This window comes from Taudactylus pleione, unplaced genomic scaffold, assembly GCF_031769625.1.
Source record: "Taudactylus pleione unplaced genomic scaffold, aTauple2 ptg000040l, whole genome shotgun sequence".
NCBI lineage: Eukaryota > Metazoa > Chordata > Amphibia > Anura > Myobatrachidae > Taudactylus > Taudactylus pleione.
Genome location: NW_028284442.1, coordinates 7,002,875 through 7,025,493, shown reverse-complemented (window position 1 = coordinate 7,025,493; position 22,619 = coordinate 7,002,875). Strand labels below are relative to the sequence as shown.

At 40.1% G+C, this 22,619-nt stretch overlaps 1 protein-coding gene across 1 annotated transcript in view; it reads right to left on the bottom strand.

The window, feature by feature from the left end:
- PTPRQ (protein tyrosine phosphatase receptor type Q) overlaps positions 1 to 22,619 on the bottom strand; it is a 388,123-nt gene that overhangs the window by 342,769 nt on the left and 22,735 nt on the right. Inside the window, exons 3-9 of the mRNA XM_088455386.1 lie at positions 20,684 to 20,813; positions 18,262 to 18,525; positions 16,979 to 17,196; positions 15,537 to 15,726; positions 12,641 to 12,925; positions 9,757 to 10,041; positions 4,608 to 4,877 (exon numbers count right to left, since the gene is read on the bottom strand). Coding sequence (XP_088311512.1) covers positions 4,608 to 4,877; positions 9,757 to 10,041; positions 12,641 to 12,925; positions 15,537 to 15,726; positions 16,979 to 17,196; positions 18,262 to 18,525; positions 20,684 to 20,813 — 1,642 coding nt within the window. The remainder of the gene's footprint in view (positions 1 to 4,607; positions 4,878 to 9,756; positions 10,042 to 12,640; positions 12,926 to 15,536; positions 15,727 to 16,978; positions 17,197 to 18,261; positions 18,526 to 20,683; positions 20,814 to 22,619) is intronic.

Sequence of the window (22,619 nt, the reverse complement as noted above, 5' to 3'; positions counted from 1 at the left end):
TGAGGACATTTAGATAGACATTTACTTGAATAAAACTATTTAGTAACATAACGAATGAGGATTGAACACAAGTAGGATAGAAATTCATAATGTAGACAAGACCTAGGTCAACCTGAGCCGTAGCATTTCACACTTGTTGACCTCTCTGCTCCAGCATTACAGGGTCCACATACTGCTCGTTGACATTATAAATGTCCACAAGACATATATTACCCAATTCTGCCAGTGGAAGAAATAAGAATATTATTTCATTTGTCAAAGTCTGCCTTAATCAAAAAATCAAGTTTGCAGCGTAAAGTTGGTCATAGTTTTTAGTTAAACATCTAAATATTTCAAATTGTGAATTTGTCAGCAGAAGTCATAGTTACAATTCAAGGTATGGAAAAACATTATGAGATAAGGTCTAGCATTTCAGATTTAGAATAATTAGATACTCTATTGAAGAGGTGTAATTCTTGTAGGAGATTAAAGAAGGAGACATGAGGAAGGGTAATGGACAGCAGGATGTCGCCCGCATATAGGAATATGTTATACTCTTGGAGCCCAATCTTAAAACCACTGATGTCAGGGTGTTGGTGAATTTGAGCAGCCAATTTCTCCATCATGAGGGCAAAGACAATTTGAGACAGAGGACCTGACTTTGTGAATCATTAAAGAAGATGACTTAAATTTGTTGGCAAGGATTACAACTGAGGGGTTGAAATATAGGAGCTCTGAGGTAGCTCTGTCGTGCGCATGCGCGAGACCCGCATAGCGATGGCCAAGCCATCGCTATTGGCTTGCACCAAAGGGGGTGTGCTGTCGATGGTGAGTGGAAGCACGCCCCCTTTGGTGTGCATGCCGGGGGCGTTGCTGCCCAGACGGAGGCGTTCCCATGGGAACGCCTACCGTCTGGGGCCAGCCCCACTGACATCACTAGTGATGTCAGTTAGAGTGCTTTTGGTTCTGATAGAGCCAAAAGCCCTCCTGGGCTTGCGGCAGCGAGACCCTACCACAGGGTCTCGTCGCAAGCCCGATGGTCTTGACCATCGCGACCATCTTTTTGGCCGCTCGCATAAGCTGTGGGTGGTCACCCACAGCTATGTGAGCGGCCAGGAGGCTGCTCCATTGCCCTGATTCAGAGCGAGCACTCTTGTCAGAGCGTCCGGCTCTGCATCAGGCCCTCAGTGTGCTGCATATAAAACCAATTGATCCTGTCAAAGGATTTTTCAGCATCCAATGCCATAATGAGAGTCAGAATCTTCAATTTATTGGCTAAGTGTATGAGTTAATTTGCTCTTCTGGTATTCTCAGAAGGCGGACTGTTGAGTATAACACCCGTTCTGATCCGGGTAGACGAGAGTGATGACATTATTATTAGCCAGGATCTTGGCAAAGAGTATTAGGCCTACATTTAGTACAACTTGAATTAGGATCCTAACCGGCTTTGGCATCAATACAATCTCAGCTCTTGTGGTGGCCTGGTTGAATTTAAAGCCAGCGAGGACAGAATTAAAAAGGGAAAGAAACATGAGCATGAGAGGTCCAGCTAATTTTTTTTATAAAAGATAGCAGTCAAGTTTGAGCGATCTAGGGAGTAGATAATTTTGTAATTGAGGGAGAGACAATTTGATTTTTATGGGATGAGGTTATGTAGCAATAAATATTAATCCATAAAAGAGGCTGCATTTTTTAAGGATTGTTAATTAGTCCGTCTATGTCATCTTTGACTAAGTAGATATAGTTATGGATGTGGTTATCTTTTAACTTTTGAGCCAAGAACTTATGAGCCTTATCACCCTTCTCATAAAACTTATGACATAGCCATTGGAGAGTCTAGGCTACTTTCTTAAATAGTTTTTAATTATGTCAGCCTTTAAGTGCCACTAATTTGAGGAGGGTCTTACATTTTGGTTTCCATTTGTGTAGGATAGCAAGTGTAAAAATCTGGTTCTTCAGATCTAGTATACGAGCCTCCTCAGACTTCTTGCAGGAAGACTACAGAGTTATCAACAAACCCAGCATCATGACCTTATGGGCTTCCCATAACTTGGAGGGGAATATAGTTTCTAATTTTTTACTCGTGTGTCTAAAAGTATTTTCATGCATATATATATAGTACTGTAATTTCAGATATAGGGTTTAAATCTGAGTCACACTCTTTTGCGGCTTCTTCTACCTACAGCCGCGGCATTGTACTCACTTTCATATGCTAATGCAACTATCGGGTGAATTGATTCACAAATCTGTGCATCTGAAAGTACAAGCCTATCCCGCCCGCTACTCTAGCGGACGCAGACAGAACCATCATCATTAGCATCAGTGCTTGCACCAGCCCCATGCTAGGTGCAATATATCCGTCAGAAACAGGTGTCCCTCACCCCTACGCACAACTCAGAAATGCATGGCACCCATGACACTCCCATCAGAAATTGCCACTCTGGGCATCTTAAAAGCTGCTGTCTACAAATGCCATTTTCACACTGGTCTCCATTTGCACAAGTTGCATCACGCACCTATTTGCAACTTTGGACACACCATGTTTTGCGATTCAGACACAAGTGCAGTCAACTGGAAAGTGGGATATGCGTCCAATTCAGAATCAGGCCCATTAGCTCTTGAAAACTTTTTGACTGCTCTATGTATTCTTTAATCTTCTTATGCATTTATTTATATACTTGTATAACAGGTCTGGCATAAACCGGGTAACATAAGTCTCAGTCCCTCTACTTAATCCCATGTACTTTTCTGACCCCTCTCTGCTGTTCCTAGTGCTCCCACTGGCTCCATCCTGAAAACCACCTCCCATTGCTCTGTCCCGAACACCCCCTTCCCCCGTTGCTTCTTCACACCCCGCTCCCATACTTACCTCAGTGGTCTGTCTTCCTCTCCTAAGTCTGTCTCATCTCACTGGCAGTGGAAGATGGGACAGACCTTACACAATTATTATGTAGATGTTTATTTAGTCTGATTATTTTTGTATTGCTTTTTAGTTGAAATATTAAAGTTTGTACATTTTTGTTATTGTTTACAAAGACAGTTCTTTAAAGGACTAAATTTTGCAAGTTTTTTTCCTTAATATTAGACTTTTTAATGAATCTTTCTATTTTAATGGTTTTATAGCATTTTGTATGTTGTGTTTTCTATATCAAGATTTCCACATTGACCATAATCAATGTGTTACAACTGACTTAAGTAATTAATGAAGTATTTCTGGGAAAGAAAACAATGAATGCTGCTGAGGAACTCAATGAACATGGAAATAATGCAGGATCAATTGGAATTCAACTAATAGTACAGGCGATTTTCAAAATGCCAGACTATTCTAAAACCAGTCCATATCAATGCTCTTATTAATTTAAGTGAATCTGTTGAAATAAATAGGTCCATTCATTTTCAATGCTTGTACATGTACAATATTATTATTATTATTATTATTATTATTATTATTATTATTATTGTTGTTGTTTTTTTAATTATTATTTTGCTTTTTTTAATTCTTCTTAAATCTGAAATCAATGAATATGTTTTGAGGAGATTTTCTAGATCTATTTACTAAATTGATCTTTCAGTGTTTCACCTGTTGTCTACTTATCATTGGTGACTTATAGGACTTACAGGTGTATTTGCCTTTAATAGATTCAGTAATTAGAAAATGAATATGTATACACAAAAACTTTGCAATATTTATAAATAGATCTATAAAATGACTTCTGCTTGGTAGATTACTGCTATAATATTGGTTGTATATGAATATAGTAAATCTGCAGACTGTCAAATCATTGTTTTGAATCTGCATTGCATTGTGTTCTAGCCAATTTTCAGTTTGTTGTAAATCAACTTCTCTTGATGATAAAACTAGACTTCAATGTAATGTATGAGGTATGTCTAACAAGCTACTGCCAGTTTACAGCACTCTGAGCCTGATTCAGAGATGTACGCTAATGCAATCGCAGCTGCGATCCTGCATACCCTGCTGTGTGACAATATGCAAATATAGCAGATGCTGGGATATGTATTGAGACGTCCACCGGAGCCATCATAAATCCAAGCAACTGCTTAAACACATGCAGTCACCGTCGCAGATCATTTGATAATCAGCCATCTGATTTGCCCTATGGTTGTGCAGAATGGGCACATGAACTAAGACGTCGGACCCACTTTAGCTGTGTACAGGATCTCTGTTGTAGGCTGAGACATGCATCCGAAAATGGTTGCGACACACCTGCGTTTTTGCCACCAATCCCTGTAACTGCCCCAAACAGTCCCTGAATGTTAATCCGTTTGCAAAGAATCCACACTGCGAGAGGTACGCTAAGTACTTTGGCTTGTGCACAGTGTGAACGTGACGTAGGCGCACTCGGCCAAAAATCACTGAACTCCGTAAATATCGGCATTGTGTACATATCTGAAACAGGCTTGTGTGTTTTACTCTGTGTGTCACAGTTAGACCTAATACACTACAGTACTCATACCTGGTGCAGAGCAACTGTAGTAATGTGCATATAAATAAAAAATGCAATGTACTGTCATTCTGACATCAACTCAAGGTAGATATTGTCACATAACAACAAGATTTGTGCTAACATCAACTTGTTCTTCCTTCCAAAAACCCTAAAAGTACATACTTAGCGTTTGTTGTAGGATTTTCATTTCACTCATATTTCCGTTAATCACTGCAGAGAGTCCTATTTCATAAGTCATTCCAGGAACTAATGATCCAATAAAAAAATGATTGGTGGCATTTACAAAATATGAGCCAGCTTCTAAACCATCTGCAAGAGATTTAACTTGAATGTAGACCTCATGGGTTTCTTGAGAAGGTTCCCAGTGTAGGACAACACTGTCTTCTTGTACAGATTTTAGGTCAATGAAGACTCTTTGTAGTGGACTAACCTCTAGATGAAAAGTAAAAGCAATTCATAATTCAGTTTTTATTTAGAACAAAGAAAAATTACATGCTTATCAACCAATAAGAACATTTAGTAGTTTGACATATTTTATCTATACCGAAAAGAAAAATTCAGAGGGAATAAACTTATTATAAGGTATATACAGTCAGGTCCATAAATATTGGGACATTGACAGAATTTTCATATTTTGGCCTCTATTCACCACCACAATGGCTTTGAAATGAAACAAACAAGATGTGATTTAACCTCAGACTTTAAGATTTAATTTGAGGGTAATTACATCCAAATCAGGTGGACGGTGTAGGAATTACAATGGTTTCTATATGTGCCTCCCACTTTTTAAGGGGCCAAAAGTAATGGGACAAACTAAACAATCCTAAATCTAACTTTCACTTTTTAATACTTTGTTGCAAATCCTTTGCAGGCAATTACAGCCTGAAGTCTGGAATGCATAGACATCACCAGATGCTGGGTTTCATCCCTGGTGATGCTCTGCCAGGCCTCTACTGCAAATGTCTTCAGTTCCTGCTTGTTCTTGGGGCATTTTCCCTTCAGTTTTGTCTTCATCAAGTGAAATGCATGCTCAATCGGATTCAGGTCAGGGGATTGACTTGGCCATTGCATAACATTCCACTTTATAGCCTTAAAAAACCCTTTGGTTGCTTTTGCAGTATGCTTCGGGTCATTGTCCATCTGCACTGTGAAGCGCTGTCCAATGAGTTCTGAAGCATTTCACTGAATATGAGCATATAATATTGCCCGAAACACTTCAGAATTCATTCTGCTGCTTTTGTCAGTAGTCACATCATCAATAAATACAAGGGAACCAGTTCCATTGGCAGCCATACATGCCCACGCCATGACACTACCACCACCATTCTTCACTGATGAGGTGGTATGTTTTGGATCATGAGCAGTTCATTTCCTTCTCTTCTCTTCCCATCACTCTGGTACAAGTTGATCTTTGTCTCATCTGTCAATAGGATGTTGTTCCAGAACTGTAATGGCTTTTTTAGATGTTGTTTGGCAAACTCTAATCTGGTCTTCCTGTTTTTGTGGCTCACCAATGGTTTGCATCTTGTGGTGAACCCTCTATATTCACTCTTGTGAAGTCTTCTCTTGATTGTTGACTTTGACACATATACATCTACCTCCTGGAGCGTGTTCTTGATTCGGCCAACTGTTGTGAAGGGGTTTTTCTTCACCAGGGAAATAATTATTTGGTCATCCACCACAGTTGTTTTCCGTGGTCTTCCGGGTCTTTTGATGTTGCTGAGCTCTCCGGTGCGTTCTTTCTTTTTAAGAATGTTCCAAACAGTTGATTTGGCCACACCTAATGTTTTTGCTATCTCTCTGATGGGTTTATTTTGATTTTTCAGCCTAATGATGGCTTGCTTCACTGATAGTGACAGCTCTTTGGATCTCATATTGAGAGTTGACAGCAACTGATTCCAAATGCAAATGTCACACCTAGAATCAACTCCAGACCTTTTACCTGCTTAATTGATAATGAAATAACGAGGGAATAGCCCACACCTGTCCATGAAATAGCTTTTGAGTTGATAGTCCCATTACTTTTGGCCCCTTAAAAAGTGGGAGGCACATATTGAAACTGTTGTAATTCCTACACCGTTCACCCGATTTGGATGTAATTACCCTCAAATTAAATCTGAAAGTCTGCAGTTAAAGCACATCTTGTTTGTTTAATTTCAAAACCATTGTGGTGGTGAATAGAGGCCAAAATCTGAAAATTCTGTCAATGTCCCAATATTTATGGACCTGACTGTATATATATATATATATATATATATATATATACATATACACAACAAGACAGAATGGCTGGTATTAAATAGGTCACTGCTTTGTAATGTTTGCTGTAGCCCTAACCTGCTACTTACTTAGGGCTCAAGTTATCAAAGGCAGAAAGCCATATAATCTGGCTAAAACTAGAATGCTAATGACCACTGCTGCTCTCCAATAGCTAGTGCCATCTCAGGATGGTGTTAGCTATAGGTGCCCATAGAAAAAAATGCTCTGTTATTAATATACTGTCAAAAATTAGGGGGAGATGTACTAAGCCTTGGAGAGAGATAAAGTGGAGCAAGATAAAGTACCAACCAAGCAGCTCCTGTCATTTTTAAAACACAGCCTGTAAAGTGGCAGGAGCTGATTGGTTGGTACTTTATCTCTCTCCAAGGCTTAGTGCATCTCTCCCATATATCTTTGTTTTGTTTTTTTATCGTTAGAGTCTGGAAACAATTCCAGTGTGCATGTGGGAGTCAATAAATCAGGTCATGCATGGGCTTCTCGACTGCTAACCGTTCTAGCAAGCTCATGGGGGAGTTATATTAAGCCTTGGAGCAGGGTCAAACTGGCCCACAGGGGTACAGGGGAAACCCCTGGTGGACCCCACTGGTTGCGGATCCACCCCCTTCTCTAGGGATCAGGTTCCAGACTGTGCATTTTAATTATACATATGTTACATTATACTGCACAGGACTATGATGTATTTTCTAGAATGCGTTGCTGTAATTAATCTGGTACATTATCATGCATGCACCGGCAGTATTTACTATATAAAGTATATATATTTTTAAAGGGGCTCAGCCAATGCACTCCCAAATGGTTAGCCAAGCCTCTGTGGAGGCTGGCCACACCCCTAAGTATGGGCCATTATCACTGCATTCCCCCAGTGGGCCCTTCATGCCCCAGTTCGACACTGCTTTGCAGAGAGATAAAGTACCAACCAATCAGCTTTTGTTGTTTTTTAAACACAGCCTGTAAAGTGACAATTAGAAGCTAAATGGTTGGCACTTTCTCTCTCTCCACTTTATCTCTCTCTACTGTTTGATACATCTTCCATCTTGTCATCTTGTCTTACTGCTGACAGTCAGTGTCCCTGGAAAGCTAAGTACATTACCACTCAGCTACCAAATAAATTTGGTTGAAAATCTGTTTTTTCAAGACTTTATATGCTCCTATAGGGGGCCTATTCATCAACACTAAAATAACGGTTTTAAGGGCATTTTCCTTAAATAACCGATATCTCCTTGTTAAGCTCCCCTCGTTAATTTCCACACTCCCCATACTAATGTATATGGAAATTATGGTATTCATCAAATTCCGAAAATTATGTATTTTCGGAATTTAATGGAGTTACTATTCGCCACTGTGAGGTGGCGAATAGCAGTTAACACTTACCTGCTTCCAGCTGGTGAGGTCCCCCAGCGCCTCCCTCCGGCGCTCTGATGCGTCCTCTGGCTCCGTCTGCAATGCTGACATTTTGTTCTACCAGCAGAACACAATAAAGTTTAGAAAACATTTTTTTTTCTTTTTCTAAACTGCACTGTGTGCTGCTAGGAGACCACATGACAGACCAACAGGACGGAGCTGGAGGCGCTGCAGCGGGCAGATAAGTGCGGGACGAATTCCTCCTGTAATTAGGTAGAACTCCATGCGAGTTCTAAACCTAATTACCTCCCTCAATATTTTAGGTATGATGAATAGGCCCCTATATCACTTATATATGCAGTTTATGCTTGATGTTAGGTAAACACTTGTGGGGAACTTCAGCTGGACAGAAAACTGTACTGTGTGTATGTCTCTATCATCTCCCCATCTCTGTTTCAATCTAATATTGTATATGCACTCCTTGTTTTTTTCTTTGCACCCTAAAGTGTACTAGAAACACTGGGCTGCGATGTTAACTGCACAGGAATTTGTTTCAAACACGTACAAAGTCGCAGAGGAAGCACAACAAAACGTGGCAGGAGAAAAAGCTGCAACACTTAGGGTACAGATTCAGTCTCATTCACACACAGATTTACAAATGTCGCACATCGAATTGATCAGTGTAATTTAGCAGAGTAGTTAAACCTTCTAACGGATGAGGTGGGTCATGTGTGAATATCACTTAACAACTAAATAATATATAAAGACACTGAGACGTAAATATGGCAGAACAACTGTTAGCTATTTATTAAATAAATATCAATTTAATTAAAGGGAAGTATGGTGGCAAAGAAAGGAGGGCCAGACATCAGCCACTCTACAATGCCTATTCACAACCAACATGCTTTGCAGTCGGATCCCGCCCAAGGTGCACAAACACAACTATAAAAGCCCTAACAACAAAGGTATCCACTCACCTTCTAACTTGACTAACTACTAGTTTGGGTGATGCCACTGCCCTCCCATTGGGGTGGTACAGCCAGCTACCAGTCAACTAAGGCAGTGCACCTCAACTTAATAAATAAATCCCAGACTGGGGACCAGCCATTCTTTTATGCCTCAAAATAGCCAACACAGAAACCACCAAATTAACATACTCGAAGGAAGGGAGGGTGGGAAGACTGAAAACAAAGAGGCTTTGGTCTACAGCCTAAGCCAATTAATAGTCTCCTACAAAAGCACCCCCCCACACTATCATAGGCTACTAAGACCAGTGATTAGCACCCACGCCAGCCCCCATCCTAGAGGTTTCAACCACCTAATTTCTTATGCCAATCATGCGGTTTCTCTTCGTCGCTTCCATTTGTTTTATTTACTTGGATAAAATGCACATTTTGAGTGAGAAAGATGCTCAGCGAGGTCGAGTCGTACCAGACCTGGCACACCGAGTTTGGCTGTTTGGCTGTTTGGCATGACTTAAAGCCACAGTGTGCTGTATGAGGACACATCTATATAAAAAAGAATATTTAAAGACCGCAAACTATTAAAAATTGCTTTAGTCATAGGATAAAGTGTTTTTACAAATCTAAATCTAACAGATCAGTCATTGCTGCACAAATAATAAATCCCCTATTGAAATCCTGTGTTTGCCCTTAGGAGTATAGCAAATTATTATATATGCATACAGTACCTGTTCTTAATAACAAGCTATTTTCCACTGGACTTAGTTTACCAGTATCCGTTATAGTCTGTATAAAAACGTTGTACTCATGATATGGTTTCAGGTTAGTAATAGCCGTTGAGGTAATGTCCTTTGCTTTGAAAAAAGTCAAATATGTGTTTTCTTCCATGTCCCAGAATGTCAGCTGATAGCCACAGAAATATTTACTAAATGGGCCTGTTGGCGCCTCCCATTGCAAAAATGTGCTTGTTGATGATATGTTTACAAACTTCAGGTTCCGAGGATACAAAGGTCCTGGTATTAGATAAAAATAAAAACAAACATAAAATATCACAACTGGAGATTAGAGGCTGATTCTGAGTCGCATGTAACAGAGCAGCTTCTACTAGTAATCACCCTTCTGTGAGTTTATGCAAATGGCCTGTGAACTCCTTCCCTTGTGTACATCCATGCGGCCGAATGTGCAAAGACTGAGATGCGTAGTTTTAGCATCTGTGCACGCTGTGATACCAATTGCTGCATCTTTATACTCAACCACTGAAACCTGCACCAGCCCTATGGCAAGTGCAATTTCTCCATGGAGTATGGCCTCCTATGTGAGAGGTCTTGTGTCTAAGAATGCAGCCACTTGCACTGACCCGATCATGATACTCCCATAATACGCCCACTGAGCGGCCCGTTTTTGCGGGCTCTAGTAGCCACATCACTTTTCCGACACCTTTCTGATACCGTCTGAATTAATAGCAACAGCACCTTTGTGCTTACACTCTGTGTAACTCATGCGCCATAGGGGTTTTCAGAAATTTTCGCACATGCACAGTTGGAAATAATCACTCAACTACGTGAACATCGGCATTGCGTATGGATAGCGTTCAGCTCTGAATCAGGCCCCTAGATAACATACTGCTGAATAAAAAACAATAAATTTGTCCCAAGTTTTGGCATAACTCTTAAACTATGAGTTTCACTTAACAATAACTATAATGAAAAAGAAAACGACAGTGCTCTTTTATTATAAGCCCACCACCATCTTAAAACACCACACTCACCTACCACCATGGGCCAAATGTAATAGGATGAGAGCTTAGAATATGTGAGAGTTTAGCAGTAGTGTAATAAAGTCCGAGAACATACAAACTGAAATGTTTTTAGTCTCAAAAAAACTCTCACGATTTAAACTCTCTTCCAGATGTTTTCCCATTTTGAAGATAAAACTCGACCAATGTAAGAGATTACTGCTAAAGTCTCACATTTTCTAATCTCTCACCCTATTACATTTGGCCCCTTGTCTTTATTTTGCACCAAATACATCACCATCTTTTCCAACACCACCCTCATATAATGCCAGCTTTGATCTATGGGCCTGATTGACCAGAGGACAGAATTGCAATGCCGCACACAAGTGGCTGTGCAATTCTGTCCTGCAAAAATGCAAATGCAGCAGGAGGTGTCCAGCACACTGTCTAGGATTACCATCGTAACCATCTTGACTGAATGCCACGATGGTTGCCCATTTGGCCAAGTTGCGGTAGCTGAAGTTTACTGCAGCCTGACCAGGTCTTGCAGCCTGCGCGGCCAGGAAGTCTGCGTCCATGGATGCAGACCTTTGCCCCACCACTCTTAGAAAATGGGGAGACACGTTTCCATGAACGCAGGCCGTCCCTGCACCACCCCACAAACACATCTGCCTGTCAATCAGGCAGAGGAATAGCAAGGCCTGTTTGTGTTTATAGAGTTTTTTATTTGTATTTTTTCTAAGGGGGCATGGCCAACGCCTCCCGCGATTAGGCCATGCCCCAGATAGTAATAGTGCCCAGGACGGCTCTCTACAGCCCTGACGGTCCCTCCATAATACATCTGGGGGATACTAAATATTTACAGGTATCCCCTGAAAATGGGTGTGTTCAGGGAATATGCTGCAAATATTTAATGATAAATAGGCCCCTAAGAGAGGTACAGTAGATTCAGACCTGAAATAGGAAGTTGCCTTTACAGCAGCAACTAAGCATAGATATTTCCTGCTGTAAAGGGCAGTAGAAGAACAGTGTTCTTTGCACCACATGGGCCTGATTCATTAAGAATCACTATTGCTAAAGCGTACACAGATGGCCGATTGTTGCGCACTGCGCATGCATATCACGGAAACCATGCAGAGCCATTGCAGAGTGACTAACAGGCAGTGAGCATTTGGGGGTGGTGAATTAGGGGTGGTCAGAGAAACCTAGGTGTGCCAGACCAGTTAAACGCCATTGCATGGGTGTGCATAAATTAGCCATTGCGATTGAATACGCAGCTTGAGCACTCACTGCGTGCAACGCAGTTAGCAATTTCTAAGTAAGGTCAGGGCTGCTGTAATTCTACATGAGGGGCCGATGGTGCTCAATGTAACCGATGTTTATGGAGATTTGCAAGGTATTACGGATGTCATATAGCGGTAGTGGGAGGCAGTGGGCGTCTCTATGCTGGCAGTGCGATGGCATTGTGATAACAATCATTAGCATATTTTCGCAGCAGACCTGCGTGCTATTACAGAGCTGCGATCGCAATAGCGATCCTTAATGAATCAGGCCCCATGTTTGCACTTCTTTTCTATCCATTTATATACAGGCAGAAGAATAAAATGTAGGACACAAACCATTATTATATGAAAAGCACAGAGGCAGAAGGAGAGAGATCTAGCAGTTTGGCCTTGGAGGCTACAGTTCTATGCTCTGGCTAAATTATTTACATCTTGTGACTGACTATTGCATCACTTTACAGCAACACACTCCTAGCTGGATGCACTGTGACTATCACAAAAACAATAATGATCTCCTGCTTCATTGGTTTATACTTTTAGTTACTGTTAGTTGAATATTTCTTATATATTTATACGTTTTATAAGTAAACTTACTTGTTTGTATTGAAAAAACAGGACTTAAATTGAGCTGTGACCCTTGCTCATCCTTCATGCACAATATGAAATGATATTTGTGTCCAGGGCTCAGCTTCTGAATGGACGAGTGCAGAGAATCTGGAATCACTTTTTCGAAACGCTCATCTGTGTTATTTGAATAATAATAAATGAAAGGGTGTAACCCTGTGTGAGACCAGTCAGGAGTATGGCTCCACCTAAACACTACTTTACTTTCTGTGACTTCTTCCAATGAATATGTAGTGTTTTCTGGAACTGCTTGAACTGCAAAGTGAAATGAAACAACTGAAAATAAATTATCAAGGGCACATGAAAAATAATAATCAGTGTATGTTCTACATATGATGAATGATATTGAGTTGGGTATAGGATGCCGGTGTTCAGCATCCCAGCGGTCAGAATCCCAATGCTAGCATCCCGACAGGGTTAGGATATGGACACATGTCGGTAAGTATCCTAATACTACCCCCACCCTTACCTCCCCACAGCCTAACCTTTCCCTCTCTCTACAGCCTGACCCTATCCCCCCCGCAGCCTAACCTTAACTCTACCCCCCTGCAGCCTAACCCTCCACCTAGTGCCTTACCCTCCCCCTCCCCCTAGTGCCTAAACCTAACCCTTCTCCTAACCCTAATACTTACCATAGGGATGCTGGTGGTCGGGATGCTGGTGCCGGGATTCTGACTGGTGTCGGGATTTCAATGCTGGCATTCTGAGCGCTGGCATCCGAAGCGCCGGAATCTCGACTGTATCCCATGGTAGTTGTTAGTATACAATACAACTATTACAGTGTATACAACTATTCAGTATGTTTATATGTATTGCAATTATTCAAGGTGATTTGAGTTTACAAGGGCAGCAAGATTGGGGAACATGGAATCAGAGCCGCCTAAAGGCAGGTATAGCAATGATTATCAGATATGTAGATCTTGCAGCACTGGCACTTTAGTCATAGATTTCAGTAAACTGTGTTAAGCTTTTATAGTAGAGTTGTGCATTGACCCCAACCCTCAAGTGTTTTGGTTCAAATTTGTTTTTGTATTCTTTAAAAATTACAAAAATCGATTAAAAAAAAATCAATAGAACACCTAAAATCATGTCATTGGGACCTGTGTACAAGCTATCCAAAACCTGAGTTCAGTTTTTAAATCCGAGTTCCGAACTGACTACAGAACCGAGCCAGGACTCGGTTAGACTCTGAACCCCAAAGTGATTCCGAACTAGGACTCTATTCAAATCGGAAGTATGGGTGTGTTCATATTTCTGGAAAACAGAACCGCACATCTCTAATTTGTAGTGATGGGGTAAACAGATATTGTTTAAAAAAAAACCACATATTAATATTAATATTAAGCACTTTTACGCTTCCTAGATCAGTAGAACTGTATTGAGATGTATTACATCGAATTGTTATGCATGCTGCATGACAAAACAACAATTGTTCCTACTATATGACACAAGGGGGGTGATTCTGAGACTCTCGGATCTCTCTTCACAGATGCAAAAGGTGAGGTTTTGTATACAGCGCATGTGCAGAAGCGACTTTACGCATATTAACATATGTCCGATCTATTCTGAGATGGACACAACTTGGCCAGATCTGTCTATTCGTGAAATAGGGTGTTTCGGGATGGGAACTGAGTGGTGGCAAAAAATAGCACAAAACCACCATGATTTGAGGGAGTGTAATGCAAGTGTTGTGGGCACAAATCAAAAGCTCCATCCATGGGATTCTGAGTTGTGTGTACGGGGAAGAGAAGCCTGTGTCTGCTGGATCTCTTGCATCTATCATGGGGCTGGTGAAAGTGCAGATACTAATGATGTCGGCTGTGGTGTCCAGCATAAAATATATTGCCGGCACTGGTTTCTACTTGCACACGCACGATCCGACGCATTAGAACAAAGTAGTAAAATAGGCTTTAGCCCGGGGTGACAACCTGTCATGTCTGGTCTCTCAATCTCCCCCCTTCCCTGCTGGGTACTCTCTGACGCTGTCAACTCCCATCAAACCTGCTTCGACTGCAGGTCAGGAGCTGTCTATACAGTGCAGCAGAAGTCCTCCCTTCTGCTTCTTTTCTGGCTCGCAGTGAAAGGCTGGCAGCTCTCCGAGGCCACCCCCCCTCGGAGTTCCAATCCTCACAGTTGCCCCGGCGCCCCCAAGCCACTGCGGAGTCTGCAGGGGCCATTGCAACCCCACTGACTACTGGGCATACTGACAGCTCATTAATAGGTTTTATTTTTCATGCTAGCATGTTATTAAGCTTTGCTGCTGGCAACTTATTGATTATCATTATTGAAACTGATGGCATGTTACTGGTCATTAATACAGTACTACTGCCAACATGTTACTGAACATTTCTTCTACTAGAGGCTTATTAACGGGCCTCTCTCTGCAGAAACAAAATATTAACATTTAAGACTAAAAGCATCAGAAGCCAATTACACAGAGGAGGGGAAGCAAGCTTTCTGTTACCAATTGCTCTGTAATTAGGACTGACAGAAAAGGAAAAAGTGGAGGGGACTTAAAGTGGGACGTGCTGAGGTGTTGTAACGCCATTCACATCATGTCATCATTTCCTAATGCTGTGACTAATGTTACCGTACAGCAGGAGGTGGGGAAACAATACAATTTGCATCATGAAGCCCCTGGACTGGGGAACTGGACCTGATCCAAGGGGTTGGTCTACTCTCCCCTAAGTCTGGATGAACTTATTTATAATTCCTATTTTATCATTGTTAGAAACTATATACTACATATAATCCTTCATATTTAACAGGAATCATTAATGTGAGCAATGGAAGCACTGATTTTATATTCCCAGCTCAGTATTTCATCTAGTAATATTTAAGAAGTTTAAACATATAGGCTACTCACACTCATATTCACAAAGGTATGGTAAATCCATGTGACAAAAAAACGCTGTGTAAAAATAATTTGGCCCTGTTGCGTTTTGCTGCAGAACATAGCAGTCTGTCTCATTTTTAGGTAAATTTGATAATAGTGGGACTTCAGATTTGTCTAAACTGTAGAAAGATCCATCTGTCCACAATAATTCCCCTTCATCCTGTAAAAGACAAGTAAACAATAAAAAGTGCATTTCTAATTATTCTTATTATAAAATCATTATTCTGAAAAATAAATTTTTGGATTGACAACATTGGTATTAATATTCATGCTTAGAAATCAAGTTAATTTATTTTTCCTCTTTTTTTAAATTTACAACCACAAGCTGCTGCAATTTGCCATGTCTAATTACCGCTGACAGGGTCAATGAGCCACGATGCCGGCCTCAGGCAGGTAAATCCAAATACCCCTTAAGTAAGCATTATTACCCTGATCACTGCCACGAAAACACATAGGTCCGCAGCTTCTCATGGATCCTATGTGTTTTTCGTGCAATAAAGAGTAATTTGCTGCACAAAAAGGATCTAAAATTGGATAGTCCGATAATGACCTTCAGGCTTTTACTGCGATAAAAGCCTGTTTCTTTCGTGTGGCAAATTACTGCGGGTAATAGTATACTGTCCTAACTATTCTGTTGTTTTATGGTAATTTATGTTCAAATGGGAAAACACTAGAAATGCCTTGTCCACTTCTCACTCTAGAACAAAGTTAGGGTTTATTATCATTCATTCACGGAGCCAGAACAGATGAATTCACTACATTCATATTGCTTAATACCCTACTATACATATTACTATACAAACAGGTCTTAAGCCGCGTATCCACTAGCCGATAAAATGAACGATATAGTTATCGTTCAATCGTTAATTATATCATCCAGTGGATATGCCGTAAACGACCAGCGATGTGCGCTCCTGCTGGTCGTTGACGACGTCGCTCACCGTCCATACTTGCAGGGCAACCTGACAATATTGTCAGGGTCTGCAAGTACGGGGATAAGGGAGGGTGAAGTCACTGATATATCGATATAACGATATATCGTTCAGTGTGTTTGCTGTGCTGTGCTCAATGTCGTTAAGGAGCGAATCGCGTAGTGGATATGCACCTTTAGCCTATTAGAATCTGCAGCAGAAGTATGGATGGACATTTCAGGCATTTCTTTTACCATATTTTCCTTGTGTAAAGCAGGTGACTTGAATGAGCAGTCTGAACTTCAACATCAAGAATCCAAGAACACAGTTTCACTAGTTCCTTATTCCAACCTGGTAGCTTTTCTTATATTCGCAATGCCCCAATCTTCGTATAGCCTACAGTTAGCCTTTGTGTGCATTGCATTTCAATATCTAAAGTTACTCCAGCTATTTAAACCATATAAAAAATGATTTACTTTACAAGACATTAATGACACCAACCATTTGATCAGAGAGACCACTCCACAGCAGGATCAGTCCATCCGTCATTCGCAGGAAAGATGATAAAAACAAATGCTCATCTTTTGTGTGAACATTTACAAGATGTGCTCCAGTGTGCAGTGATTGACAGCTGTGCTCAGCGCTATTCCAAGGCTTGCTATCCAATCTCAACTTATAGCAACTGCTTTTATATGCAATCCAGCCCTTAGCACAGTGCCCTGTAAAATACCTATATAGTTATTGTTACCAGGACTGCATAGAATATAAACGGATAAGGAAAGAAAACAATAAAGGAAACTTAGTAAGTTGTAAAAAAATCACTTTATATAATGCAGAACAAGATTAATAGTAATATTAATTATTAATACTATTTCAGAAATCAGTGGTTCACCTAGTGATTGCACTTTTAGTTCAGACAGATTGCATTGTCACTGGCAATCATAACTCGTGATAGTGGCAATATGGTACAAACAACCTTGCTATAGTCTTCCCACTATAATCAGTAAAGGCAGCCTGGTCTATGTCCTGCAGGGGAGTGGATGGGTGGTGATTGTGAGTGGTCTATGTCCCTGGGGGAGGGGGGACTTTAATAGGTAGGTGTCCATGTCCCGCACGGCGGGATAGGGGGAGTTTATAGGTGGTGGTTGTGGTCAGTGTTCTATGTCTATGGGAGGATGTTTCTGCATAATCCTTACGCAGATCCTGTCAACGCCTATGGAGCAGGTATAATAATAATACAATTATAAAAGCTAAATGAAGACAACCGACTGGATTATGGTTTCTAAAATGCTTTTATTAAAATGTTATTATTTTGGATTGTTATTAGTGTTCCTCAATTTTCCTATATAATTCGACTTAAAGAAAAAAAAAGTAACTTTATATTTGCACAATAGTGCTCACCACCTGCTACTCCATGTTACATTCTTTGTAGGGAGCACTGCAAGGTGCAGCTCACGGTTACTGACACTCATGAGTTGTGTTTGGGAATTACTGTGGGCTAAACATGAAATTAGTATAATAGAGGCTCAGCACTTACACTGCCTTCAATGTGCAACAAGACTTAGCAGTTACATACATGGGTATAAAGTAATTACTGGGGACTAAAGGATACCTAGCTAGTGAGATGTTCTGTGCAAGAGTCCCAGAGACCTCAATTCAGCTTCCAGTGTAGTAAAAACGTAAATAAAAAAAATGGGTAAAATAACCATGAGGCAAATATAACTGTCTAAGTGTATGTCCAATTAAATGTTACATTTGTCAGTAAGGACTGTAAATGTACATACCTGTTTTAACTGGGATATCAATAATCTGAGACACATTTATAAAGTCCAAGTAATGTTGTTTTAAAATAAACACAAAGTTGTAAAGGAACCCTGGATTCAAACCAGTCCATTCATAAAAATCCTCATCCTCTTTCATCAACGCATTTTGAGTAGTGTTGCTCAATAAAACAGATACAAAAACATCACCATCATTGACCTTGCTCCAATTGAAGGATACTGAAGTACTTGTCACAACAATATGCAGATCAGATATACGTACTGTGTCTATATGGGTAACAAAAATATACATGAGCTATTATAGAATTTAGCATTCATATACAGTACATAGATACATACTATGATTCGTGATAATGCAGATTGGCATTGTTTGCAAGACAGTGAAAGACATAGGACCTACTGTAGAGGTATTTAAGCTCCCAACTGTCATTTTTCAAACACAGCCTGTGAGATGACAGTTGGGAGCTGATTGGCTGGCACCTTATCACTTTCTTATCACTTTTTACTCTGTCTCTTAACGCTGCTTAGTAAACAGACTCCATAGTCAGTTACAAACAGGAGAACTAGCATTGCTAACAACATTAGCCCTCAACAAAAGAACTACTTGGATAACTGGTAGAAACCACCCATATTGATATATGTTATATGTTGTTAGTGTATACCGGTTTAAGGAAAATATATGCAACCACAGTTTATAGATATAGGATTCCCCTATTTTCAATACATATTATTAACATGATGTTTTATTACCATTATTATTATTTATTTATATGGCGCCACAAGGGTTCCGCAGCGCCTTACAAAGTACATAAACAAATAGGTTGACCAGTGACTTACAGTACAATACAGGACAAGGACAAGGATAATATATATTGCTACATAAGCGACCATAACACCAGATAAGCAACCAAGTGTTAGGTGCCCTAGTCAGGAATAATAATATCCATACAATATTGTGACATAATTTCATTTATATGGTAAGCGCTAGGAGTATCTTTCAATTGCATGCTACCTCTGTAGTTGCAAACTATGTGAAGCGCATGAAAGAGTGGAAGAGCATCCTGAAACCCACAAAAAACTCATACAACATAGCAAGTGGTCACAAGTATAGTGTAGTTAGTGGCCTTAAGAAAAGTACAGGAGCCTGTTATAAGTTGTAACAGGGTTAACTTTCACAACTTTTATTAATGAAGGAAAAATAAAAGCATGTGTGTTTCTGTAAATAAACATATTACAAGTATTTGGGGGTACAATTAAATGTCTCTTTTGTGACTTACAGTATAACTGTTTATATACAAGTAGTAAAATATGGGTAAACTAACAATTTCAAATCCTATCTGCGAATTCTAATACTGCAACTTCTATTTCCCACAAACACCTCAACATACAAATTCAATTATCTGCTCTTTAGAGCAAATCACACACAAAAAAATTCTTTATAAGCCATATTTTAGTATTTAAGCACCTTCAAATACAGTATTGTTCTTTGTGAGGAGTGTACAAGAAGTACAGCACTGTCTCCTGGCATTTTTACATTAGAATAATGATTTCTCCCTATTTGTCACCTACTGAGGAGGTGCGAACTGAAAGCTGCAATTTCTCCCTTTGAAACCTACAAATAACTTAACAGATTTATTTTTGAATATTAAAAAGTGATGTTTGTAAGATTAATATTGCGCAACCTAGTTTATGGCTGATTGAGTGCCCTTTTATTTTCCCTTTTTGCCTACATTGCTTGCACTATGGCCCTCATTCAGAGGCAGTCGCAAGAAGCGATCACTCTCTCTGAATGAGGGCAGCCGCTTCATTTTTGAAGTGCGGCCTCCTGGTCGTTAGTTAAGCTGTGTGTTACCACCCACAGCTTAACGACCGACCAGGTTGATGACCATCGCGACCATCGGGGCTTACGACCAGACCCTAAGGTTGGGTCTGGGCACTCGTAAGCCCCAGGGAGCTTTCTGCTCTGATGGAGCAGGAAGCTCCCCACTGCCATCACTGATGATGTCAGTGCGGCCGCCCACAAAATGGTAGGCGTTCGTTAAGGTATGCCTCCATTTTGGAAAACACCCCTCTGGCCCGCCTACCAAACGAGGCGAGCTGTCGATCAACATCGACAGCCGCCCCTTTGGTAACGAGCTCCGGAGCGAGAGAGTTTCTCTGTCGCTCTGGGGCTTGCGCACGTGCAGTGCGGCCACTGCGCGTGCGCAGGACTAACCATCGAGTCGGTTACGAGTGCATCGGCGCTTGCGACTGACTCCGAATGAGGTCCTATGTGTGGGGGCTAAGGACATACTTCTTTTACAATCTATCGAATGTTATGAAATCTAGCCATGGCGCAATTCTGGTTAGAGAACGTAAAGTATACTAAATAAAATAATAACAGCAGGCTTTCCGTTATGACATCTGTCACTGTGCGTATACCTACTTGTTAGAAATGATCTAACTCTTAAAATGTTATTTTCTTTCATGGATTTAATGGTGACATTGTAAGAAAGCGATTCCTCAAGGTTATTCAATGATGCATATGGATAAAACACATGTTGAACAGAAGATGCCTTCCACATACTCTATGGAGATGAAATAAGTCATAAAGAAACAGAACAGGTTAGAGATTTGTAGATGTGGAAAATATCTTTAAAAAAATAAACTAACTGCGATTTTCTCTTTTTATTTTTATTGTAAATGAGTACAGTGACTGCATTTTAGAGACATTATAAATTGAATTTGTTCACACAAGTGTAGCTAGAGTAAAAGGACACACAATAAAATAAAATAAATGGAATTGCCATGACACAGATTTTCTCTCTGTTCAATAATACTTCAGAGCACTATTTGTATCTATGTTTATTAAAAGTTGCAAATTAAATTGTAACTGAATAGCTGGGTACACATTAGACGATTTTTGGCCCGATTTGATGGATCGGCTGACGTATCGTCAAAATCGTCTAGTGTGTACTCACTATGGGCCGTATTCAATTAGAAGCAAACAGTGCCATTTGGCGAAAAGTTTCCGTGGATTCGGACTTTCCGCCTGTTTTCAAAATATCTCCATATTCAATTCCAGGACGTTTTCGCCTTAGCGGAAACTCAATGCAATGTAATAGGTGAAAAATATTCCCCTATAAATAGCAGGTGAAAAGAAGTGCAAAATCTTTATTTTGGGGTGTAAACATGGGGAAACTACCCAGAACCCTTGAGACAGCCCCCAAAGGACAAATCTGTAAAAAAAAATTACCTCAGAACACCCCAAAAAAGTACTTTCGTTTCGGGGGCCAAAAAAGGAAAAAGTGTGGGGACAAGCATAAAAACTAGCTAAATAGACTTCTTTGGGGTCTGCAAGGTTGGGTCAGGTGATTTTAGGATTGCAGGTGCATGTCGGAGGTGCGTTTTTTATAATTTCATTTTACAGACATAAAAATATACTTGCACCCATTTTCAATTACCCCAAATTTGGCTGGACTACTTATTTTCATGAAAAAATACTGCTTTATGCCATTCTTCACCACTTTTGCAAAGACGCTAATAAGAAGCAATTTAATCTACTTAAGTACCCCAAACACTTTTATTAGGTCTATTAGTACACATCTACATTGATTCCATATGTTAGTGCATCTTGTTTTGGGGTACAGACTGATTTCCCCGCTTCTGACAGCACTTTACACCTGTAAAGCATTCGCCGCTTAGCGTTTTCGCGTGGTTTGGAATTGAATACAGTGCAAAAACAACAACTAGCTCCAATGCGCTAAGAAAACAGGTGTGTAAATAAGACAATTCAAGCTGCTAGTCCAAATAGACCAGTACCACCTGGTCTCAAAAAAATCACCCACAAAAAGCTACAAATTAGGACTGCGCTATAATATATAATATCTCATATATCGCTTGTTTGAAATGAATCAACGATCAAGGCTCCTCTAAATATAAAAATCTAATTTATTCACAACCTACAATAGATAGAAATAAAAAATAGACCTAATAAGTAATATAACAAAAAACATGTATCTAAAACACACAGTAATTGCATAAAATAGCACTGGTAGCAATTAAATTTAAATCACTCGTGACATGCACATAATCATTCCACATAAAGCTTAGTGCATCAGCAAATGTCCTGATGGAAAAGAGAGAGATATCTCTCCTTTAGTTGGTATATATCTGTCTGTGTAAGCTCTTATCCATCTGCATATTATCTGTTAAAGAAAGTCTTTTATGCACTGTGAATGCCTTTAGTAGCTAAAGTATGCTCTCACCACATATGTTCAAATTGTAGAAGTAGCGGTGCATGAAAAGACTTTCTTTAACCGATATTATGCAGATGGATAAGAGCTTATACAGACAGATATATACCAACTAAAGGAGATATA